This window comes from Pezoporus occidentalis, unplaced genomic scaffold (assembly GCF_034315485.1).
Source record: "Pezoporus occidentalis ecotype Australia unplaced genomic scaffold, CSIRO_AGI_Poc_V1 ctg54, whole genome shotgun sequence".
Classification (NCBI taxonomy): domain Eukaryota; kingdom Metazoa; phylum Chordata; class Aves; order Psittaciformes; family Psittacidae; genus Pezoporus; species Pezoporus occidentalis.
Genome location: NW_026915877.1, coordinates 6,935,116 through 6,961,988, shown reverse-complemented (window position 1 = coordinate 6,961,988; position 26,873 = coordinate 6,935,116). Strand labels below are relative to the sequence as shown.

At 40.1% G+C, this 26,873-nt stretch overlaps 1 protein-coding gene across 6 annotated transcripts in view; it reads right to left on the bottom strand.

The window, feature by feature from the left end:
- Window positions 1–26,873, bottom strand: part of PRKG1 (protein kinase cGMP-dependent 1) — a 492,239-nt gene that overhangs the window by 98,129 nt on the left and 367,237 nt on the right. For all 6 annotated transcript variants that reach the window (XM_062637910.1, XM_062637908.1, XM_062637911.1 and 3 more), the window contains exons 6-7: window positions 19,012–19,089; window positions 14,609–14,703 (exon numbers count right to left, since the gene is read on the bottom strand). In XM_062637910.1, coding sequence (XP_062493894.1) covers window positions 14,609–14,703; window positions 19,012–19,089 — 173 coding nt within the window. The remainder of the gene's footprint in view (window positions 1–14,608; window positions 14,704–19,011; window positions 19,090–26,873) is intronic.

Here is a 26,873-nt window from a genome sequence, read left to right as displayed (position 1 = left end):
AATAGTATTAGTAGTATAAAAGAGAAAAGAATGGGCTAGCAGTTCATCTCTCAGTGACTGAGGAGATAAAAATGTTCTCATCTGGTGAGGGATAAGGTAGATGATGTTAGCAGCTCTTCCCTTACCCACCAATGCTATCCATCAAAGGTGCTCTTTGGGAAAAAACAATATTGTCTACCAGGGTGCTGTAAAGTGCCCTAAGAATAAATCTTCATTTAAGCCCTGTTCACAGGGTTTGCAGTATCTCAGTTGTGACAGAGAGCAGATTGCCAGCACTGCTCCCATTCCAGCCATGGGGTTAGGCTAGTTCAACACAACTGGCACAGATATAGCTCATTCCCTGGTTAAATTTGGTCTAAAACTTAAAAGCTCGAGCCCTAGACAAAGTTTCTGAGGGTCAGTGATAACATGGTTCAGCCTAATAAAACGTTTGTAGGCCATTTAGCACCCATAAGGAGCACTCCTAAATAATTCTGCATATAGCAACCCAAATCTTGTGTTAAGTAAACAGCTATCTTAGATGAAGATCCACACTGATGCTACAAATCATAGATTTGTAAATAAATAACAAACTTTCCTAACAGAAAAAACACTTAAAAAAAAAATCATCTCCCAGACACATCTTAGGGGAATCAAACATAAAGGTAACACAAGCTTTGGACATGAAGTCCTAATGCTGTAATGGGAATGCTTCTGCGTCTTGCAAAAGCTATGCTCAGATTGCAACTTTGCCTAAAATAAGACCTCACTTTGTTTAGTGATAACACAATCTATTTATTTTTAAATGTTAAAACTGGCAATATTTCCAGGTGGTATTTCCAGCTAGCTTAGATGTCTCCAAGATCCCAGAGTTGAAGCTGGCTCCAGCTTCCCTTTCAGAGCCCCAGCAACACCCCACGGGGACAGGATGGGACAACACATATTTTCTTTAACGTGTTGAGTACTCCAAAGTTCAACTGTATCATTTACATCAACAGTCAATGTAATATGTTCAGAAGCTGTAACTGAAAATGGAGCCATCAGAGCCTCATTTGCCATTGCCAGCATAAACAACCCTTCTGTCAAGTCCTGAAATGGGGAATAGATCTGTTCTAAGATTCAAAATTGATGTTAATAATAACTGAATTCAAAGCAAGGGTCTGGTAGACTGATGACTGTCAAGAAATGGAAATATAGATAGTATATGAACAGTATACCACCTATGAAACTCCTTGTACTTAGGTAGGCAAGATGAGAAGAGCAGACTTGGTCTAGAGATCCCCCACACACCACCCAGCCCTGATGTGCATCTGGTCTGACATTACAGTCATTTTCACAAAGGGTGGGCATCATACCTCATGTCTCTGGAGAGATTACCAAGTTGCCAGCTCAGGCAAAGTTTCTCATGCTGTGCTCATACCTGGATTAAGAATTAATTTGTTATCACCAGTTTGCAGGACACACAAGCATAACTCCCACTGCTACTGCATCCAGCACTTGTTTACTCTCCCTGGCAGACCCACTCAAAGTGAAAAGCTTCACACTCTGTAACAAAGCCATGAAAAAAGCTAAAAGCCAGCTAAAAAGGTAGATGGAAAAAAACAATCAGGCTTATCTCTGCATTGCTACCAGGCTGATGTTTCTTTTTGAGTGGTGCTTTGCAGATGTCAATGCCAATTCATGTTTCAGGGTGACACACCGCGAGCTACACAAAGGCAATTACCCCAGTCAGTTATTATTAAATGTCTATGCAGTTATGATTTCTTTCTGCAGTTTATTAGCCAGCTTGGGACAGCATTGGAAGCAAGATTCTAGGTTGTGGAAAGTAATTGCAGACATGCTCCTTGAAGCAGCCCATGGCTCAGGGGACAAGTTGTAGCTTCGCATGAGGGCCTCAGGTTCTTTGCTCTAGGCTTTTGAAATGCAACTGTGAAGCTTCTTGGGTACAAATGGTATTCCAGCTCTGCCATAGAGACTTCAGCCCATCACCAAGTACATTTCTCAGACAAAACAACCAAGCAAAAAAGAAACCAAAACAAAACCCAAACTGGACACTGGGCTCATTCAGATTCTTAAATTAAATTCCATAAAAGAGGACATGACTCTTTTGGTATCTTCTTTTCAAATTAAATTAGCATTACTTGAAAAGGGTGATCTTAAAATGGTCTTTTAATACTGTAGAGTTCTTAACAAAATAGAATTAAATAGGCATTCATATGAACAAATAGACAGCTCCAGTCCTCTAAATATTTCATCCTTAATTTTGAGCTTCTCTGTGGCAGTTAAGTATGTTACTTAATGGTTGGACAGCTGTAACATAAAATCTGGAGAATAACATCTCTATTATCTGGAGAATAACATCTGGAGAATAAAATTATCTGAATAATGTCCATCACTAGGATTCCCACTGGTAATACTTATTATGCAGCCACCCAGAGGTTTTTTCTTTTTTAATCCTAAAGGAAATACAGTCAGTGCCTCCAAGTGGGATTCAGCTGCCCTCCATGATGCTGGGGTTCCATCCAGCCCAGCAGTCTGCAAGTCCCAGGCAGCACTGGAGAGCACTGACAGCAAAGGAGTTTCAGAATAGGATGAATCACCCCTTGAAGGGTCATGGTGTTTCTGTAAACCTATAAACCACTGACCACTGGGCAAAGTTGGGTGCGATATGCAGCTGTGCAAAAGAAGTTTATAAATTAGAAAGGACATCAATTATTAAGTGCTCCAGGCACACTGTCCAAGTTGTAGAAGGCAAAAGCAGGGAATAGAAGAATGAAGAACTGCCCTATGTAGGAGAATCACAGAACCAGCTAGGTTGGAAAAGACCTTTAAAATCATCAAGTCCAACCTTTACCCCAGGACTGCCAAGTCCACCACAAAGATCAGGTTTGAAACCGTCTAAGGAACCTGAAGGTGCACAAGAACATGATACCTGAAGATGCGACTCTGGATCCTGAGAGACCTGGCAGATGAAGTGGCCAGGCCATTATCCATCATAATTGAGAGGCTGTGGCAGTACTGTGATGTTCCCACTGACTGGAAAACAGAAAACATACCTCCCATTTTTAAAAAAGGCAAAAAAGGAAGACTACAGGCTGGGGAACTACAGGCTGGTCAGTGTCACCTTGGTGCCTGGAAAGATCATGGAGCAGATCCTCCTGAAAACATGGAAAATAAGGAGGTGATTTGTGACACCAGCATGGTTTCACTAAGGGCAAATTGTGCCTGACAAATCTGGTGGCCTTTTTTGATGGGGCTAAGGCATTGGTGGATAACTGCAGAGGGCCTCGTGTCATCTACCTGGAATAAATAACAAGAATTTCCTAAACTTTTCCTTTCTTTCAGGAAGAAGTTCTTCACTGTGAGGGTTGTGAGGCACTGAACCAGGTCGCCCAGAGAAGCTGTGGCTGCCCCATCCCTGGCAGTGTTTAAGGCCAGGCTGGACAGGGCTGTGAGCAACCTGGTCTCGTGGAAGGTGTCCCTGCCCATGGTAGAAGAGTTGGAACTGTATGATTTTTAAGGTCCTTTCCAACCCAAACCATTCTATGGTTCTAGGATTCTATTTCATGATGTTGCAGAACTATACAATCCATCCAACTTTCCTTAACTGCTAATTTATCTAGTTTTAATGTTGCTACACAATATTCTTCTTCTTAACTCATAACCTACTACAATAAAAAACAAAGTCATCAGGATTCTGGGTCTGCTACATGCAGGAGATTACATGCAGCCAGTGATGAAACCTGAGAACATCAGGGTTGGGCTCCTGACAGGTGTGAGAGCTCACAAAGGGAATTAGGTCATTGAAGGATGACATGTTACAGAAAAATAATTTAAAAATAGCAAGTCTATAATGATGAAGACCATTTTTCCCTGTTCAATAATCTGGATGACACAAGTTAAATCAAGAAGTCATTATGTGTTGTCCCCAACATCAAATATGAAAACATGATTAACAAAATAACAGCTTATTAGAAATGTGTGATAAATGCAAACTTACAGAGTCACAAAATCATAGAATAGTTAGGGTTGGAAAGGACCTTGAGATCATCTAGTTCCAACCCCCCTGCCATGGGCACGGACAGCTCACCCTAAACCATGCTGCCCAAGGCTCTGTCCAATCTGGCCTTGAACACCGCCAGGGATGAAGCATTCACAACATCCCTGGGCAACCCCTTCCAGTGCCTCACCACCCTCACAGTAAAGAACTTCCTCCTTATATCTAACCTGAACTTCTCTTGTTTAAGTTTAAACCCATTACCACTTGTCCTATTGCTACAGTCCCTGATGAAGTGTTCCTCTCCAGCATCCTTGCACCAGCCTATTTTTCCAAGAATGGGGGCCTCATTTACTATATGACTATATCATATGTCAAAATCATAGCTAATTTAAACAGCTTACCCCTTGTTTTTAAATTATCATGAAAAATGAAAGCCATGAAAATACACTATTCTATATTTTTAGAGGTTGAATTGTTTTAATATGATTCTAAAAGGAATGTTCTACTATTTTTAAATCATAAGGCTTTATATTAACTATTTTATATTATGATGGTGCCTTATAATCATCAACAGGTAACTGGGCACTGCATTCCAATACCAGGCTACTATGCATCCCTGAAGAAAAACACCTTCAATTTTTATGCATGAATAATTTATAAATGATAGTTATTTTATATGGAGTTGCAAGTCTGACACACAATACCAAATACATCCTGATATAAAAAGGAGATTTGAAGAGGAGACACAACACATTATGCTATAGCAAGCTTGTCTATAAATTAAAGCAGCCAACCGAGGAGATGCCCTAAGCAGGCATGTTTTTATAATGCCATTAGATGTGATGACATTCAAGCTTGTATGTTAAAGTGCATGCATAACTGTGTAAACGTGAGCATTTTTTGCTCTTTTTTTCCCCTGTGATTGTATATTGTTATAAACCTGCTCTGAGGGTTAGCTTACATGAATTTTCTTGTCTGCATCCTGGGTAGTTACGCAGAGCAGCTGGCAGGCTGTGAGTTTGCATGCAGTATCCCTGCCAGTAATTTGTACTTCTGCCTCTGCATTCCCAGTAGGCATCTTTAGTTATTTATTTTTGTTTAAGGAAGTCAAGAGAATTATAATTCTTTGCTGTATTTTTCAGTTCCATTTAATGCTTACAAACCTTAACAGAGCTATCAGGAGCATTTTGATGGAAGCATTTTCTCAAGAAAATGTCTGATTTCCTCAGGAGGTCTTCTAAAGGGATATTTTCTCATCTCCCTATAAACACATATATTTTGGATTATGGAATATTTTTTTCTAATTAAAAATGTCATAAAACAGAATTTCAGCATTTTGACAAAAACAACATAATTTTTAAATTTTAGGATAAAATGTTTTGTTTTAATCGCCAACATTTATTGTTGACAGTAACATGTTGACATAAAGGTCTTATTGTTTAAGAACATAAAAAAACCCAAAATACTACAAGTAGATGCAGGATAAAAATTAGGTGGGTTTGATAGGTTTTTGTTGCTGTTGTTGTTTTTTTTTTCCTTGGGCGGGGGGGGGGGTGGGGAGTGGGGGTGGGTTGTGGGGGTGATTTTCTGTTGCTTTTTCTTTAGCATAGTAGAAGTATTGTCTGCAAAAATTGCTTTCCAGGCTATTTCACATCCTCCAAATAAGAAAAACAAACTGTGATTTCAGGTTTATACTTTTTCAAGTAAGCAAGAACTACCAAGATCTGACCTCTAAAATAATTTCTATCACTAACCAATTTCACTCATCCCATTTCATACAAGAAGATACATCCCCTAAATTGTGCTATTTAAAAAACTTTATAATAAGAACATATAGTTTCATGTGAATAGTGCTCTAGCAGCATTGCTATCTCTAATAAAAAAAGTAACAATATAATACCCCTGTGGTATTTCCCATGCATTACATATTTTAGCAATAGGGTTTCTTTCAAGCTCTGAAATGATGCTGAGGCAAAAAGACATGAGAAAAATTCTCAGAGACATTCACTGCAGTTATGTGTAAGCAAATACATTTGTAACTATAAACCCTCAGTAATTGTGCTGTCCTCCATCTGGCACAATCCTGTTGCCCAATTTTATATATATTTTAAGCTCAGATGTAGGAATATTGTCCTTGCTCTGTAGGACTGCACCCTCAAAGGAAAGCAAACACACAGTTTTAGATCCCAGGCTATGATTCAGTTGTAAAAAAGCCAAACATATTAATAAGCTGTGATTTTATAAACTAACAATTGTTATCTTTAAGACTCAAAACAACCTGATTATTTATTAACTACATTTGAGTCATGAAGCTGGCTCCGAGCATGACTTCCCTGTAGAAATTGGAGCAACTTTATTTCTGCAGTTTTAGTTAAAATAATAGTAAAATTTTGAATTTACTGCCTAATTGCTATTTTCCCCAAAATAAGCCTTTTGTTTGACAGAGTAAATAAAAAGCCAGATATTTGTTTTCTTTTTCTCTCAGGCAATAAGTAAAAAGAGATATTTGTGCACCAGCCTTCTATTAATATGACTGTCTATATTCCTTCAGTAACTGATGTATTTTCATTATTATGTATTTTATGTAAACAGGCTTGGGAAATGCAAAGTGGCCGCTCAAAATACAGCAAGAGGCAGGCGACTTGATAAGGCACAAAAGACTCAAATTCTGGTGTTCACTGATCATGCTTAAGTACATAAACATTTGGTTTTCCTTCTGAATGTGGTGTTTACTGTTGCTTGACTGAACTGGCTTTTGTTCAGCACTGTTATAAAATAAAGCTGCATCTCATTTCCAAGTCAACTGCCCTGAAATTCAAGAAACTTAGAAAATATTTAACAATGGGGAAAATCAAGCAGCTGAACCCCTCCCCACCCCCCAGTTCATTATTTCACTGCTTAACTCCAGTCCTACTTGAGCTTTTTAAGTTATCATTTAAACACAGACATTGGAAGAGCTTTTGTAGCTGTTTTTTTGCAACTGGTGTCCTTGCTGTATTACTTTGGGTCTAAAGAAGCCCTTTGCTTATTCTAACCTAGAAGAGCAGTTCTTGTGTAACTTGCCATGTGGAGCAAATCTGAAGAGCTGCATAGCCTTTTGGGAAGGTTCACCAACATCTCCTTGACTAAGATGTTATCAGCTTCCTGTAGCATGAGCACAGAAATTATGAAAAACACTCAAATTATTGACTGAAGAGCTGTTTGTCAAAATGCAGAAAGATGCTGCAGTTGGTTAACTCTAATTCCAAATACTTCTATGTAAAAAGTGTGGTTCCTGTTAGAAAAAGTAGAACTGCACTCAGGAGATCTTACCAAGTCATTTAAGATGCTAGAAACTGCAAACATAGTAAAGAAAAGTTATTGTCTTCACATTTAATCTCTTCTTGCCAAGTCTATAGTCTCAGAGAACAGACTCTTGAGCTCTGCAAATCAAGAAGTCCACTGCACATCTGAGAACTTGGAGGCATCTCATAAGAGGAGCAGATGGCCCACCCAAAACAACCCCCATAATAAAATCAGCATTTCTTCTCATCCTGCACACTTAAACCATGAAGCTAATAGCCATAGAAGTTTGTGGATTTTAAAACCACCTGCACATGTTTGGAAGGTAATTTGACACCCCACCAAGGATTATAAATTATTAAAACCACCAGCTCTGGTTCAGGGCATTCTTCAGCAATTGATTCTGGTTCCTGTAAAAGATAGGACGCCAGGCTAGATGGACCTTTGGTTTCACCTGGTGTGATCTACACTGTATTCTTATTTAAGACAAGAAGAGTCAACAATATCAGTTCATTCCTGCTGGAAAAACATAAGACAACCTTGATTTCGGTGGTCATAAGACAGCACTCCCAGATAGGATGAGAGTCAATTCATCTTGCTCTGTCCCTCTGGGTTCTTTCTCATTTTCTACACAGAGGGTGGTTGAAGTTGACACAGCTCTAAAAAGAACAGATTTTTTTTTGCTAGGTGGCAATGGCATAACTACACTTTTGTGAGTTTAAGCATGCCAATTAGGGTCAATCTGCTAGCTCATTTTAAAATACTTTGTATAAGTCCTTTAATTGAGAGCCTCTTCCCTGCCAGGGAACTTCTTAGATCATCAAGAGCTTTTGGTAACCAGATGAAGACGCTTGCCACAAGCGTCTGCACAAGCCATCATAACATTGGCTTATGTTTTATGAAGAAATAAAGGGTGAAAATTGTGTATTTGGAGACAGCGAAGCAGCTACATCAGCAATCTATATGTGCTTACAATAATGCAATTAAACAAATTGCAAAGGTCCTGATGAAGATTTCATAATTTACTTTGCAGCAGCAATATCTCCATCTGTGCTAGAGTGATGTCCTATCTAAGGGCTTTAAGACCAGGGCTTAAGACTCAAACACCAGAAGCCAGCCTGGAAAGGATAGGGAAACATTTTAGCAGGGTGTAATTACTGCCACGGTGCTCCCTTAGGAGATCAGTCTGACTGAAGGTTCACCTGATCACCTCTCCTAACACAAGGAAGGGCCAGATGGCTGCAGGAAGAAATCCAGACCCATGGGGAAACATATGGTTATACCATCTCACTGTCACTTTGCCTCCTTGTTTCCAGCTGTCTGGCCTTCTGAGCTCCTATCCTTCAAAGCCTCCAGAAGGGTTTTGTTTCAGGGGGTTGCCCACAGCTTTTCTAAACATTCTAACAGCTTCTGGTATTCCTTGCATTTCTGGGCAATGGGTTAAAATCCATCAGCCATAAACCCCTTTTCACACTTCCCAGGTCTCACCTGATTTTATGGGCAGGGTTCTACCTGGGAGGAAAAGATAGAAAATACACTGTAATAGCAGAAATACCTTTTAGAATCACCCAGCACTTGTAATAAGTGTAAACCCCAGCTTATGTAATGGATGAAATAATTCCAGCTGGTCCTTGGAGGTCATGAGTCGCATCAATGGTCCATAAGCTATGCACACAGTATTGCAGGTGCAGGGCAGGAAAAGGGCTACAAAACACCCTTCACTTAAAAAAAGATCCATTTAGCAACAGCTGATAAAAAGTGCTTCCCAACTTCCCCCTCCTACCAGCCAAAGTTATAAGGGTCTTTCTTTACAAGAGGAATTAGAGATGTGTGCACATCTACAGGGCTATGATATAATAGGCATCACAGAAACACGGTAGGATGGTTCCTATAACTGGAGTGTTGGAATGGAAGGTTACAGGCTCTTTAGAAAAGACAGGCCCAGCAGGCTGGGAGGGGGAGTTACCCTTTATGTTAGGGATAGGCTGGAGAGTATGGAACTCTGTCTGGGAACAGGTGAGCAGTCCACAGAGAGTTTTCGGTCAGGGTTAAAGGGAATATAGCTATGGGAGACATTACTGTGGGGATCTGTTACAGACCTCCTGATCAAGGAGAACCTGCAGATGAAGCACTCCATAGACAGATAGGAAAAGCCTCACGCTCGCAGGTCCTTGTTCTCATGGGGGGCTTCAACCACCCTGACACCTGTTGGAAGGACGGTACGGCCCGGCACAAGCAATCCAGGAGGTTCCTCAATTCTTGCAGAAGGAAGTTCTTTTCTGCACGTAATAGAGGAGCCGACAAGAAGAGGTGCCATGCTTGACCTCGTACTCACCAACAGGGAAGGGCTCGTTGGAAATGCGACTCTCCAGGGCAGCCTTGGATGCAGCAATCATGAGATGCTCGAATTTGAGATCCTCAGGACAGTGAGAAGAGCGTGCAGCAAGCTCACTGCCTTGGACTTCAGGAGAGCAGACTTTGGCCTCTTCAGGAACGTGCTTAGTGAGGTTCCATGGGATACAGCCCTAGAGGGCAGAGGGGCCCAAGACTGTCGGTTGATATTCAGAGATCACCTGCTGCAAGCTCAGGAGTGTTGCATCCCAACTAGAAGGAAGTGCAGCAGGAGGGCCAGGAGACCTCCTTGGATGGATAAGGAGCTCCTGAGGAAAATTCAAATGAAAAGAGAGGCTTATAATAAGTGGAAGCAAGGACAGGTGGCATGGGAAGAGTATGGGGATGTTGTCCGGGAAGCTAGGGACCAGGTTAGGAAAGCTAAGGCCCAGTTACAATTAAACTTGGCTAGGGATGTTAAGGATAACAGGAAGGGATTCTATAGGTACACTGCAAATAAAAGACACACTAGGGACAATGTGGGCCCTCTTCAGAAGCTCTCAGGAGAACTGGCTACCCTGGATTTGAGAAGGCTGAGGTTCTGAATGACATCTTTCCCTCAGTCTTCACTGGCAAATGCTCTGACCACACCACCCAAATCTTGGAAGGCAGACGCAGGGACTGAGAATGAAGACCTTGGGCCCACTGTAGGAAAGGATCTGATTCGAGACCATCTTAAGAACCTGAACGTGCACAAGTCCATGGGTCCTGGTGAAATCCATCTGTGGGTCCTGAAGGAGCTGGCGAATGAAGTTGCGAAGCCACTGTCCATCATATTTGAAAAGTCATGGCAGTCAGGTGAAGTTCCCAACAACAGGAAAAAGGGAAATTATAACCCCCATTTTCAAGAAGGGGAAAATGGATGACCCAGGGAACTACAGACCAGTCAGTCTCACCTCTGTGCCTGGCAAAATCTTGGAGCAAATTCTCCTGGAAGGCACGCTAAGGCACATGAAAATCAACAAGATGCTTGGTGACAGCCAGCATGGCTTCACTAAGGGGAAATCCTGCCTGACCAATTTGGTGGCCTTCTATGATGGGGCTATGGAACTGATGGACAGGGGTAGAGCAGTTGATGTCATTTGACACTCGTACCCACACAGCTATATAGTGTTTCGCTGGTTCTGTGAATTATCAGCACACAAAACATATCCCAGGAGTTTTTGGGAGTTATAGAAGAGACAATTTCTGTAACTTTGGGACAATAACTACACAGAAGCCTCCAGACGTGGAGATATAAATAGGAGATAGTACAAATTTTCTTGATAGGAAGATGTGTTGTGTCCCATGAGAGATAGGTACTACCATAACCATTTTCAAATCATTGTGAAGACAGCAAAAAAAAATATGAATTTGTTATAGTAGCTCAAATATCGCTATAATTGTCCCTGTTGCAGAGCACAACCCAAAGACCACAATTTCTTCTTCACCGTATGCACCACAAGCACATTTTGATAGCAGTCTCATCCACAAGACAACACACCATGACCCTGGAGCCAGGAAGGCTTTCCTTTTTCATACACTGTGTCCTAAAATAATTTATACCAGTCACCAAGACTCCCTCATCTTCCCAAACTGGCTGTCACCTTGCTATGGTTTTGTACACAGTCAACTGAATATGGGTTTTGCTTTGGCTTAATTAAATCACAAATACACACCCATGTGGATTTATAAATCAGCACAACTGAAGATGAAAAACTCCAAGTGAAAACCAAGTAATTTTCAAAGACAGCTCATATGGCCAAATGAGAAAATGAAGCTGTTTTCAAAATAAAACTGTGTTTCCATAACCCTGTTTTTGTCCCAGCCACACTGAAGACATACTGAAGCAGCTGCCTCTTCTGGTAACTGCATTAAAAATGCTCCTCTCAAAGCCTAAAAATACAGTAAAAGAGCCTGACAACAATCTGCCATTTTCATTTTACTAAGTGTAAAATATCTTTGCAAAAACCATTTCATGTATTTGTGTAACTTGAAATCAAAGTGTGGCATTCATATTTCCATAACTTTTTTCAGTACAATGCAACCCCAGAATTTATATTTATATATGGATACATGAAATTATATACATTGTGGAGGTCAGGGCAAACAACTTTCCAGCTTCAACCTGGCCTACTCTCACAATTTGTTCCTCTCTTGTCACTACCCAGGAGACTTAAAGCTACCAAGTGATTAAGCATCCCCTTTCTTAAAAGCCAATGCATTCATAAGAAAATCCCAGCTATTTCAAAATCCCTTTCCTGCTCACCCACGTGGGCTCCATTGCCACCTCTCCAAAACATCATCCCTCTGCCATGTGCCACTGCTCTTTTGTCTCACAGTCTGGATCTCCTGGATCTCAAAACCAGGTGAAATTCACAGCACTCAAGACAACAGGTCCATCTAAATGCAATATATGATGCAGTATACAAGGTAACAGTAAGGAGGGAATGGCTTATATTGTCCCTCTTTTGAATTGGCCTATGGGAAACAATTTCTGAGGGAGAAAGATCCTTTCCTATACTCCTAAATATTTGCTTTTATGTCTTTTCCCATCATTCTCTGTAAGACTGTCTGCAGACTAAACCATGTTTTACATCCAGTGAGATGGATGGATGAATGGATGGATGGATGGATGGATGGATGGATGGATGGATGGATGGATGGATGGATACTCCAAAACCAAAATCTCTGGAAGAGGATGTGGCATGGTCCAAACAAATGCTCTTGTGCAAGCATTCATCTGTGTGATGCCATCAAAGCAGCACACCGTAATTATTAGCTAGTTTTTGTACATGAGCCACAAAGTTGCACTGAGTAATTTTCCTTTGCTTATTTGAATTAATTGTTATTTCTCTGTTGATAGAAGTAATTATTATAAAGTCTTATAAAATGTTTTCTTTCCCATTAAGAAAGCATCACCAAACAAACCTGACTGTGAGTCCACTGTAAATTATATATTGATATACTGTAAATTATGCATCTGCTATCTCGGCACCAATTAGCCAGGAAGGTTAAGAGTATTACTGCAAGATGATGTGGCTGATCATTTCATGACTTGTTTTGTTACTGCCAGGGTGTAATGGGATACTGTGAAATAATACATGCCATCTGGTGTGAGAGCAAAAAACAGAATAATGTATATCATCACCCAGTGTTTATGTCAGTACACATATTGCTGTGAGGGATTGGAAGGTATTTGTTATCTGTTCTCCTGCTGTGTGGCACAACACAATGGATGCTACAACTATTATTTTATATTGTCAAGAAGAAATGTCTTTTAGTTTTTATTATATCCTAAACATATGAAATCACAATATGATTTAATAGCATGCAATTAAGTACTGCTAAGCAAGTCCTAGTAATGTTTGGGAAAATTAGCCAAAGATGAAACAGAAATACACTAAAAATTTGATTTTATCTTCAGCTTTCAGCCAGAACTGTATTTTACAGTAGTAGGAACATCCTAAATGTTACCTAAGTTGCTGAACAGTGATGTCTTACACAGTCCTGAAAGATACTTATTTTTTAACAATTTGTGGAGCTGCTGTATGCTTTATGCAACACTATTTTCCACACTATCCAATTTAAATCTAGATACAGAACAAGTATATTAGCAAGCTGGAGGTATTCTTCAGATATGCCATCTCCCTAGCAAAAAATCTCAGTATTATGCTTTCCTTGCATGTTGAGAGCATTCTCTCAATTAAGTTTCCATTTAGTTTTGGAAGATCGAAGTTACTATGTAGTGAATATTTAAATATATGTAGAAAAGTATTTATTGAAAACTAATCTCAGTCTGAGCCAGTTAGCCCAAATCCTCTGTCTGAAATGATGAGAAATTCTCACCATGATGCTGCTGCATGTCACTAGAACTGGAGGGATGCAAGACAGGAAAACCTTTTAATTTCCATATGGGTCTTCTTCAAAAGATTATTTTGTTGGAGACACTACTGCCTACTCTCACTATTAGAGTGGATACCACAGTATATTTTGTGCTGGTTTAAAAAAATACCAGGCCTAAGAGTCTAGTTTCTGCGAGGGTCCAATAAGAAAGTGTTTCTATCTTACGTTTGTTGGGGGAAATTTAAAATTATAGTTCTACCCATTTTAGTATTTAAAAACCACCTTATTATTTTATAAATAAGGTACAGATTTGCAAGGGCAAGACTCGAGTTTTGTGCTGGATACATCTCCTTGGCTGCCAAGAAGTGACATATTTGGCCTTTAAATGTTCTGCCACCTTCTATTTGGAAGAAGGCTGATTGATGAGGGATTGAACATGTGATCACAACATCAAAGAGAAGCCACACAGCTCTTATGCAGAGATAATCATCCAGGATGGTATAAGCGTTTGTTCATTAAGTTGAATGGGTGTCCTAAATTCCTGCCTAAAGCATATTTTACTAGTCCTGTTCTTGTTCCTCCCTATGGAAACAAAACATATTTTTCTTAAATAATCACCTGTTGAAAATGGATTTACAACTTCTTTTAGTTCATCCTCAAAGGAAAATGTTTATATAGAACAGGTCACTCGCATACAATTCCCACCTCCACCAAAATCATATATATACAGAGTAAGACAATTTAAAACCCACCTCTACTGCCCTGCCCTCAGCTATCAACCCTATCAAGAACTCCATGATTATATTACCATACATGAAAAATACTCCATTTACAAAACATCAAACATTTTGACCTTTAAATGAATGGTGAGGGAAGACAATACAAAGATAAACTATTTTCTGATGCCTACAAACACAGTAAGATATACATCTGGCCACTCAACTGCAGAACAGACTATTTCTCCATTAAAGTGCATCATCCTTGCAACATGCAACACCAAGTAACAATTCCTGACTCCAAAAGCATAAACCCACTCCAAATCTCTTTCCAAATTGTAAGAGGCCTCTGAGGGTTGCAAAAGTCCTTGAAAAATTATCACAATGTAAGAGCTACATCATAAGGAGCACTTACCCTTGAAGGGCTTTTTCTCCAAACCAATCTCCCTTCCCTAGAGTACGGAGAAAGACCGGATCTTCACTGGGGGAGTCTTCACGAGTAACATTCACCTGTTGAAAGGCCAAACCCCCCCAGCATTTACACAACTTTTAATTAACAAATAAAACCTGTTTGTTCAGAGAGAGATTTGTCATCTCCTGGATCTCTCAGGAAAAGCTGTGGTCTATATCTCCTCTGGGAACCATGTAATTGCTCAGAGTTCTGCACTATTCCCTCAGCATCACCAACCAACCATCTAAGAAAATGAAGTTATTTTCCATTAATGTACCTACTACTCTTGCAAAAATGCAATTTGTGTGATTTTGAAGGGTTTTAACTCTAAACATGGAGTTGGTTGCACAAGCACAGTCACTGCCTGTATGGAGTCAGCAGCAGAAATAGATTTCAACTATTTCACACGTATCAGACACACACATGGCATAGGCTTCTGTTAGCTTTGTTTCACATGATTTCTTGTGTTACTAAGTTCACTTAATGGAAAGCAATAACAAAATCAAACTACATTTAGACATAATTGAAACAAAACAATTTGGAGCACTACAGGATGAAAGATGCCTCCTCTCTTTTTTACTCTATCAAATTCAGGTAGGGGACAACTCTAGCTGGAGTAAAAATCAAGCACTTTCACTGAAGTTTAAAGAAAAATAACTTCTTATTTTTTAGTGTTTTCGTTTTGCAATGAAAGAAGAAACCAAGTCCTGCTGATGGAAAGCAGACTTTCTACCCACTGTAAAAACACGGGTAGTGTAAGCCAAGGATAAAGAAACTGGCACTGCAACAACAGGAAGATGACTTCATATCCATGAATGATGATTTCTTACCGCTGGGGGGTCCTTTTTTTCTGAAACTATTTCAGAAGAAAAATAGTAATTTATCATCTGAAGACCCTTGGCTCTGTTTTCCTGTGCCAGTATGGGATGTAAATCCCAGCTGCCATGTAATGACAAAGCCCTTGATAGCCTACTGGATGCTGAGGATGGCATGACATATCGAGGATTCAAAGGGCTCCATGAAAGATGAATGTTTTGATGTAATGCCTGCTATGAGAAATATTTCTTCCTTTTCAGATGTTATCAGAGGTAACTAATACCTCTTACAGTACGAGAAGGCAGGTGAAATACAAACCCCTCCTAAAAGTACATGGTAGGCATCACCTTTCCCAATGTTAACCATATATAAAGTTAGTTGTCCAGTCTCTGCCTGCGGTCAGTGGAAAGGGACAGCGTTTCCAAAGCACGGGTTGTCCCAAATTTCACTGGGATGAACAACTCCCTGAAGCTATCTAATATACACAGGAAAATATCTCATCTGCTTCTCCTTTTCAGGCTGTTTAGTTTTAATCAGAGCTTTTGCATATGCAAATTCACAAAGCCAAAATCTGTGATGTCAGACACATCCTTTCAGATTTAAAGACATTCCAGTTTAATTTCACTATTAAATATACAACTGTGGCCTGCACCTTCTCCCATCTCTTTTATGGATGGTAAAACCAGTGGGTTTGAGTCATTAATGAGCTCTTAGTCTACATCACACTACATTTAACATCTGCAGCGACTCATTGAAGATCAGATGAGGGTAGGGAACATGTAATGGATGAGTCAGGAACACTTGTAACTGATGAAAAAAATTTTGGGAAAACAAAGGGAACTTTAATGCAGATTTAACCTTTTCTCTGAGACCTCTGCTGATTCAAAGCAATGAGTGCTAAGGGATTATGGGAGTGTGATTTCTATGTGTTTCAAAGTAATGAGCTATTTGAATAGCCATGTGCCAATGCAGAACCTATATGATCAGGCATTAGGCTGGTGCCACATCATGGCTTTTAGAAGGAAAATAGCGTACAATGACACAGTATGGCACATGCTGTCTCCAGTAAAGGCAAGGTAAGTGTACAATGGCACAGCATGGCACATGCTGTCTCCAGGTAAAGGCAAGGTACAGAGCAGGCATGGTGCAGCACTTAGCAAGCAGAAGGGACCAAGCTGTTCTCCTCTGACCTATTATTCAACACACATATTTCTGCACACAGGATGTCTTGAACACACTTTTGATTTCTATTCACTTGGATTTGAAGAAACATGCTAAAATAAATGAACTAAATGAAATCACGAGTGGGTCGAGTGTGGTGAATGGAGTTGACAAAGAAAAAGGGGAAAAGGATTTTACTCCTAAAAGAATGCTCCAGGGAGCATGGGCTGAAAGAAAAGGAGCAGAAGTCTTTCTAAGCATTTCTGAGATGAGTGATCGCTCAGAAATGTAAAATACCTTCTCTGTTCACTTGACTGTCCCTACAGATGCGTTGACATAAAAGGCAAGTAGAGTTTTTATAAGTAGCTGTAGCTGATAATACCCACGTAATGCTGCTGAATGTAGAAGCTACACACAAGGTCTCAGGTACATGGGCGCTGCAAACATTTTTTCTGGCTCATTAAGTTGCCTGGGTCAGGTTTTAGCACGGGGCATGGGACATTATGTGCCCCTGCTTCAGAAAGCCCCAGGCAGCACACATTGATATAGTAATTTTATACTTCATTGCTATTTATTCCATATTTCACTGCTGAGGCTCAAGTCTTCCTATCCTGGGCTGTATTCTTCGCATGCATTAGTTATTACACCCACTGTGTAGCTCTTATATCCCAATGTAGGTATTAAAACTAACCAGTCTTCAACTCTGTTCATCTTATGCAAGTCACTGACTATATTTTGCAAATCAGTAAGCTTGCAAAACTGGGCAGGACTTAACTGTGCCTGTGGGAATTTCTGTTAAGCCACCAGGATCCAGCTGAGGGTCTGGGAATTTCTCAGCAAGCTCATGTGCATTTTATTTTAGCTCTCTTTTTCTGGCCATCAGCTGTCATCGTAAGATATAGTAGCAAAAGCCAGGGATAAAGCCAAGGAGCATCTCAAGCAGGACTACAGGGCTCTGGAGCAATAGCTAAGGGCCATTTGGTGTACTTTTCTTCCACCCTGCAGGTGAGGTATAAGGGCTTAAGGAGGTGCAGGTCAACAACCAGTTGCCCAGCTGATGTCAAGAATAGGGATTTGGTTTTTACAACCAAGGGACGTTCTTTGGAGATTGAAGACTGCCAGAAAATGATGGGAGCCACCTGACCAAGTGGGGCACAAGCACCATTGCTAACAGGTTGGCCAACATGGCAAGGAGGGCTTCAAACACTCAACAGAAGAGGGAGGTGCACCCTCCCATTATTTCTGCACATTTAAAAAGGGGGAAAATAAGGATTTGAAGCACGCATCATGGTTGTCCTTATTCTGGGAGTACAGGAAATATTACTTTATTACTTATGAGTGGAGGGAAGCAAAAGGGCATGAGGGAATACCATCAAACTTGGATTTCTGCAGTACATGATTATTTAAGAAACTTGTCTATGACTCTCTTATTCACCTACAAAAGACCATGTTTTTCTTCCAATGAAGACTGGCTCCCAGACATAAACAGTTGAAGATGACACTGAAAATCTCGTTTTAGTACATGCAAGCTTATAGCTGTCTTGGGAGACAACCCCATGGCAAGTACAACACCCACACTGTTTTTCTATGAATGCCATGGGCAGTTTGCTACTCTTAATTACACTAGGCCAGTGTTAATATGTGCCTTGGTGCAAACCTCTGAACCAGGAGGCTGGGGTTGGCCTGCTTTCAGGCTTATTTATCCATTTGCGTTTACTTTCAAAGTACCAGTTTTCACCTGCAGTGGGAAATCACTGTGAATTCCCTTGAATATCTCCATCCTGCTATGTGGAAAGAAGCCAAATGTTTCTCAAGTGTAATAGTATCAGGACAGATAAAAAAAAAAAAAAAAAAAATCGAATGGAAGGAGAAACCTCAGTCTATAAAATCCCATCAGGATTTTATGGGAAAAGAGGTCAAGCCCCATATTTTCCTTGTGAACAGTGGAACAGAAACTTAGACCTTTTTTCCCCAAGGAAAGTGTTCAGACCTCTCAGGCTTCCTATTATTTAATCTGGAGAAGATGACAACTGATCAGACTTGTAAGAGGGATATCTAGCAAAGAAAACACTGAGCATTGTAGGGTATACTGTTAAAAATAACTGAGCTTTTTGGTCATTTACTGTAAAATTCAACAACTGCTTTCAACTCCAAAGTGTTTGCTGTGAGCACATGCATAAAACAGCGTGAGATCTATCTTTTTCCCCTTCAGGCCACTCTTCCCTACTGGTACAGTGCCAAGAAGTTTAATTAAATGTCAAGTGTTGCAACATTTGTGCCTTAGGGAGGGGAGAGAGAGAGAAAGTCCTGACTGGCACTGAATTTCGAGAGCATCATATCATGACCATTGTTTCCATCATCCCTCGTGCTTTCCAAGGGTGTCAACTTACCTTTCCTTTGCTGATTATGAAGAAAGTATCTCCTCTAGCACCTTGTCGTATAATATATTCTCCATTTTCATAGTGCGTCTATGAGAAAAAAGTCAAGATGAACAAATAGAATCAGAGACTGTTATTCAGCAAGATAGCTTGGCAGTTTCACAGGACAGCACTTCTGGAAACATTGCCCTGGACTAGTTTTATCTCAGTCTGACATTGGCCATGATTTAAAAACTGTTGCGTGTCAAGGAATACAACAATTAAAATGAAACTGTTTATGGCTTTCCCATTTTTCTTCTTACTGTACTAGTACCAGTTTTTGCCCAGATGAATTATCCTCACAGCCTAAATCCATTTATACTATGTAAACCAGAGGAATTTTCAACAGAGAATACAGTACATAAATGGTAATAATATTTATGTTGTAAAAGCAGTTCTTTTCCTCTTTTTTTTGTTGGTTTTGGTATCTTTCCTGCTTTGCTAGCAGGGGCTTTGTTCAACAAATAATTCAATTTGCTCAACAAATTCATCAACTCTTCTCCTGTTATTATAATAGTTTAACCCATATTTTATACCTTATTTTGTGGAATAGCCCTTGCTAAATTTATGTCACAGCTTATCAATGCTTGTATATACACTTGCAAAGCCTTCTTCCAACATTCAAATCATGTTTCTCTAGTTCTTCCTTGAGTGCCCAATCACATAGCGCTTTCTCTTTGCTTGACCTCTCTCATTGGCACGTCTCTTCATGCCCTTCCTACACTCCACATCTTTGTCTTTATGTATTTCAACTCATTCCTTTCACAGCTAATTCTGCCTGGCCTTACCACAATTCTTCCTGCTTGATCCAGCCTATCCTTCTCAATCCTCTAAAAATGTTTTTCCTCTTACTTCCTCCTTTCCTAACACAAATCAACTTATTCATCGATTTTGTTTTAACTGTATTATTTCTGTCTTCTAAGCTTCTAACCAATTTATTTCAGTCCATTTAGACTCAAAGCAGGCAAAGTATGTAAGTCCTCACTTATGACACATGCAAATAAATTACAAGCCTCTTGATTTTAGCTGGCCATGTATAAGGTAACAAGCTTTTGGAAGCCAGACTCTGTTGAAGGGGATCTTTCTGATAAAAAGAACAATGATTTTTGGCATCTTTTTAAATTCTAGCTCCAAAGTCCTGTATATACTGGTCAAAGAATTTCCAGAATGCCTTTTAAATGGGCAATAAATATTTTGCAGTTGCAAATGAATAAAAATTTATACAACTAGTTTAACACCCCAGACTTTGGCTTAGAACTTGAATGCTTTCAGTTTTAGACTTTCCTCCCAAGAGAAAGGGACTGTGGACAGAATATTGTATTTTCAGAGGCAATATTAAAGTTCAGTGATGAAAGCTAATTTAATATCTCAGCCAGATTTCACTGAAAACTAAGCATCACATAGGTTTTTGAGCATACGTCTTAAGACATAGCTCCATCAGGCCTCAACAAAATCAAAGCAAGATACAGAAATTAATTCCCAGCTGGAAGAGATGACCAGACTATATTAGCCATTCTTACATTTTCTTTTCTCCCCAGCTGAAAACCAGAGCTGAAATAAGGTGTAAAAATGGGACAGAGAAAACCCAACTAGAAATGCAGTCTGCAGAAATACAGCTGTATGACCTGCCAAGGTCAAGATAACCAGGCAGCAAAGCTAATAGTTACAAAGGTCTCGTGTGTGCAGAGCGAAAGAAAGATTATCATCTAAGGCATCAAGGTCCCAGTTTGGCATCAAAGTCCGAGAAAGTCTGCACTCAGGAAAACAGCAAAGATAAAGTAAAGAAATTACTGCTGGGAACACGCACATAACAGCAAGCCACAAACATATATTTTATAAGCTTTGGAGAATGGGGATAAAGGCTCAGCTTTCGTGAATTATGAACGCTAAGGCATTTACTACATTGTTGCTTTACAAGTAGCACCAGGCCTTTACAGTACTTCACTATGAAATGAATAGCTTTTATCACCTTTTGAATAAATTCCCAGTGCCCTAGTACTCAGTTTTCCTATACAATACAAAATTTTCACAGGCTAAACCAGTAAAGGGGTGCATCCTTAGCAATGCAGGGATGCCCATGGGGATGAAGAGTGCAAGCTAAGCTTGCAATCCAAATGCTCATGCCTTTATCAGAGCATAGTTAAGTGCTCCAATAAGAGGTTTCTTTCTAAGAAAAGAAGTGATAAAATAAAAAGAAGTGATAAAAAATGTCTCTTGTTTTTTCTGCCTTTTTGGGATATGCAATACATCCAAAATGAAAGATTGAAGGTTTCCTTAAAAAGAAAGTTTTAGTTCTTCCATTAATATTTATGGCCTTGATTTCAGTATGTCATATACAAGGTTTAAGTCCTAATAAGCACTTAGTATTTGTAAAATAAAAGTTCCATGTCTTTCCAGCCAACTCTCAACCCAAAGCCACATCATTACATCATATTTACAGAAAGAATGTGTTGGAGGGGTGTGTGCAGGGGGAGAGGACAGAGACTGAGAAGACTCTCATTAGCTTTATAACCAAGAGAAAGTCACGTACATATTACATAAACTCAAATTTCCCTTAAATTCATCAAACACAGATTTGTGGCCCCATCATCTATGCCAACCACAAGAGCTTCAGATTCTTTGCCATGCTTTTGGCACTCCTTGCATGCCACCATTTTCTGATGAAGTCCTTCTCCACAACACACTAGGGGGGACACCTTATACACCACACAGAGAAAACACAAGCCCTGCAACTTCAGACGCTCATGTTTGGGTAAAGGCTTTGCTCCACTGACCTTACTCTATTAGTCACCAACTTCAACTGGAGCTTCTGTTCCTGACACCATCAAAAACTGAGACAATTTAAAGCTCAACCAAGTGTTGACACAGGCTTGATGGAGAAAAACCAGTGCTGGAGACCAATCCAGTGGTTAAACTTTTCCTCCAGCTGGATGCCTTTGACTGCTATGTTTATACTCAGAACATTTGGAAAAAAGTGGAAAATAGATCATCTGTTTGAAGTGCTACGTAACCCATGTCAGCTGTGGTGCTGAGAGGCCAAAACCCTGCCAAAGGTCATGTCAGGGGAGCAGAAACACAAAGGTGCCTTTGAAATGGAGTTTCACTCCCTGCACCCAGTTTACACCACATAAACCAGTGAGGGTAACCTGGGTCTGATGACAGTGCTCAATGTATAATCCCTCTCCCCTATAATGGGATGTTATTTTGCTGGCGGTTTAAAAAAATATTCACAGAACCACCAGCAAAACTCCAAACATAAGCAGCTTTCAAAATACTTTTGTTTCTGTTCTGGACTTTCTGTTAAGCATTTTTGCAAGTCTGAAATGACAACAGCAATGCTAACAAAACAGAATTTGAAAAAATGTTTACTTGCTGAAAAACGCTTCAAACTAAGCAGGTTGCTATTGGTCTTCTGCACTGAATTCCTAAGGAATCATGAAACTTCATTTCCCTGGTTTTACTGTGTCTCACTCCCATGAGTTCTCTCAAAATGCTGCTCCTTGAAATAGTCAAGGGCAAAATTATTATACTATGGTCCTCTCCTTATTTATCCCATGAATTAAAGCACAGCAGGTGGGTCTTGAGTTTTTTGACATTCAAGATGTCTCAATAGCCCTCTAAACAGCAGCTTAGTTAAAGTTAAACAATTGGGAAATTAAAATATGAGAAAGGTGGATGGTTGATGGGAATTGAGGATTAACTCATGCCTTTTAATTCAACATCATTATGGAACACAGGGTTGGGAAAGCAAATTAGAAAGGGTAAGCCAAAGAGATGGGGGATGTTGCTAAACAGCTCATTCCATGTACACCTTCCACCATACACTGGGGGATGAGGCAGCACAGACTGGCCGATAGTGGGGTATCACAGCAGGAATTAGTACATTATTACAAGAATTAATACATTACCAGCACATCCACCATCCCAAACAGCTCTGAACTTGATCTGGAAACCTGCTGATGACCCTATTGGGACCTGGGGTTGCAAACCCCTATTTGAGATTCTGTTGGCTCTAACTGAGTTGTAATCTTCTTCAGCAAAGTTTTCTTTTTCTCACTAATGGATTACAAACTTACTCTTCCTTCTCAAAAATTAAGCTATTTGAATTCAAATTACATATTTGAATACATATTTTAAAGTCAAGGTTGTTTTGGAATAGTTATAGGACAGCGTCGCCTTAGTAAAGCCTTGTGGTAAACTTTTTATTTGTACTGCACTGATTCAGTGTGGCTTCTTAGTGGACTGTGACAGCAATGAGAAGAAAAAATGTCCCTAGGCAGGTTTTGGATGGTCTGGGCAACCAACTGTGGTGTCTTCTGCAGTTTACAGTTTGCTTCTGATCCCCGCAAAAGCATCCCCTGAACAGCAATAGTCTTAATGCACCTAAAAAGACTATTCCTGTGTGGACACTCAGGTCTAGTCTACAGAATAATACAAATCACTCCAAATGCTGGGTTTATTTGTCCTTGACTGAAGTTTGTCTTTACATCCTTGTGAGACAGGAGGTGAGGAGCTGGTAAAAAACCAAGCTAAAAAGCAAACAAGGAGGAACTGGTCTGCTAAGAAATGCATTTTCCTTAGACTAAAAAATGTTGGTGGCGTACCTCCTAATATCAAGATATAATATGTGCTTCTGAAAACTTGTTCACCTTGATTTCTCTAAGTGAAAGGAATATAACAGGATGTAAGGGAGCAGCCAAAGAGGTACACTCAACAGTTATTTCGTTGAAGCAAAAGCAAGTACAACCTACACCTACTCTACTGGGTACAAAAAGAAACAAATGAAACAACAGTCCTATAACAGTCGCCTGCTGTTTCTGAAATTGAAAGATGCAATAAATGTTCCCAATTTGAAGATCTTCGGTTAAATGATTGCTTTAATTTCCTGATTATTTCTCTTGGGCTTTGGCACTACTGTTTCACGAATCTGAGTTTCACTGCGCAGAGAACTAGTGGGAAAGGAACATGCAACAAGAGTAGGGATGGAGCTGAGACTGGTACCATTCTTCTCTTCCTTTTTCTCAAAACCTCCCCCAGTTTCAGTGTCCTACAGATACACAAAGCATCCATGAACTGAACTGGAACTGATCCTCTCCCACATTTGCTGCTGGGTGGTATACACCAATGCTGCTGGGGACAGGGCAAGACACGCAACGGAAATACAAAAATGGAAATTGTGGAAAAGAAAAACTCAACATACTCAGCTCAGAGCAAAAGACAATCTCCAAACTGCAATTTTTCCAACTCTGACTTGAGCTCTGATGGCTCCTTTAGGTGAAACTGCTGGTCCTGAAACACAGGTTGAATTTTCACCATGAATTCAAGACTTTTGCATTGACCTGTAAATATGACAGATGTGATCATTCAGGAGCTTCCTGAAGGTTGACTTCTTTCATGGAAAGAAGCAGCAGTGCCACACCTTTGGCATTTCAATGGCCAAGAGCACACAGTTGGGTTTCCTTTTACACCATGAAAGGTGTAAGGTCTTAACACCAGAACATCCAACCTTAAAACAGCTCTCCGCATGGTAATAAACAGCAGATGAACAGGCCCACTTGTAACTTGTAAATTTTGTGAGATACATAAACAAGATTTCTTAGGTTTCACACTAAACAAACATGCCTCATCAAAGAAGTCCCCTAAACCAGGCAATACTAAGAAAAGGGCATGAAACATGGATAAGCTTCAGTATAGTAACATCTTCTAGCAATGAAAAACACAACACTGTCTTTTTGCTCCGATTTTATCATCTTTCTTTTAGATTCCAGTGGACGTCAATCCACTGCTCAGCAAGTGCAATTTTCACAGATCTATAAAAGGTAGCACAATGTATAAGGGACCATATTTGGCAAATTGTGGCTCAGGTTCCTGTGTCCAAAAGGGAAGACGTGCATCAGAGAGAAGGAGCTTTTGGCCCTTTCCTTTCCCCACTCCTGAGCATGTTTCTCACAACCCAAGGTGGTGGCAGCACTGTTACAGGAGGAAATGCCTTTTCTGCACCCCCTATGCCTTTTTCAAACAACAGTTTTCTACTGAGGCTTCTTCTCTTTTTCATGCTCCTCGAAAGTCAGCAAGGAGTCCTGCGGTGAAAGGAGCCTCCTCTGTCCTCTCCTACATAATCATAACAGTCGATCATCTCTTCCCTTACTGGAACCTTCTAATCTGACATGACTAAAAAATTCTCAGTCAGGAGCCAAGTCTTGCTGTCACCTCCAAGTTTCATTCCCAGCCCACTCTCAAAACCAACAGTTTTAAGCAAATCTGAGCATATTCAGGGACTCTTGAACGCCCATGGGACTGTATGGCAGAAACTGTCTTGTGCAGATGAAGATTTGTTGAGCTTCAAAGATTTTTATACAGCCAACTCTAAGACTAAAGGATGTTACAGAATACCAAGTAGATGATGAGACATTTACAGACTGTGAGCCAGGATGATTTGGACTAGATAAGTCCATTAAGGTTTGTAATGAAGACCTGATACACAGTTTTGATTCCTAAATGCATCATGCACTTTTAAGGGAGAAAGAGGAGGAAAGTGAATCTAAAAAAAAAGCATTATTTACTTTAATGCATTACTGTGAAAGAAATTTCCCTCCTTAATTTGGTCTAAAAGTAGACACAAGACATCATAAACCACATTTTAACTCTTGTTCCATCATTACTGTAATGCGGCCTGACAACCATTTTTGGAGAGCAGTCAGGCTTCCTCAGTTGCAAACGGCCCGGGAGGTGACCACCTCTCAGTTACTTTTTCTCCACAGTGCTGAGGCAAACGTGTTTCTCTGTTTCTGTCTGGAAAATAGATCAGGTCGTAAAATGCTGAGACCAGCTGGTGCAGGGGGCACCGCCTTCTGACTCCCAAGCCTGACTCTGTCCCTGCTGCCCCCCATCCCCAGGTCAATGACAACCTCCTTAAGTGTGAGCACTTAGAACAGAGGTACAAGAGATGCTCAAGATGTTGCCTGCAGCCCAACATCTTTTTATAAGGGAAACTTGTAGAAAAATACAGGAAGCTCAGAAGGCATTAATTTTTGCATGCTCAGCCACTGAAAACAGGTTATCTATCCACACACATACATAGCAAACATTAATGTGAAAATATAAGAAGAGAAAGACGAAGTAGCTGGTGAAAAGAATGAATGGAAAACTTGATGCTCTTGAAGAAAGACCACACGTAAAGATGCTGAAAGGATAAGACAGGGCAAAAGGAAGGATGAGGGGATCAGAGAAAGAAACTCAGCCCTTCTACCACACGTTCATTTGGTATCACAAGAAGCCACCAGAAGAGATCAACTGCAGAAGTGTTGTCAGGGGTGGAGAGCTTCATTTCCTTAAGTGCAAAGAAACAGGAAAAGAGAAATAAAAGTAGATTTATGGACAGGACAATCTTCTGACACAGGAATCTCAGAAGGATGAGAAATGGAGGAAGGGGAGGATGCTGAAAAAGCTGGAAAGTTTAAAGAGATACCAGATGGAGATGAAAAGGGTAAAAAAAGACAAACCTCAAAGACAAGGAGGGAGAACTCAAGGAGTGATACTTCAAGGATTAAGAGAGCACAGAGATGATACAGGTGGATGAGAGCATCACACTGGGACAGGCTAAGGAGCTTTATCAAAAAGGGCTGTTGAAAGACAAGAGAGGAACCAATGTGGAAAAAATAGGATTTCTCCTATAAGAGATGATGGTGATAATGAGAGACAGCAATTTAGTCCAGTGAAAGTTGATATTGGTATTAGGCCACAGATCAAGCTGTCAATGAACTGCAGTAAAAAAAACAACACTTTTCTTGCTAGCCGAATAACGATTCACAGATAATCATAAACATGAAACGTGG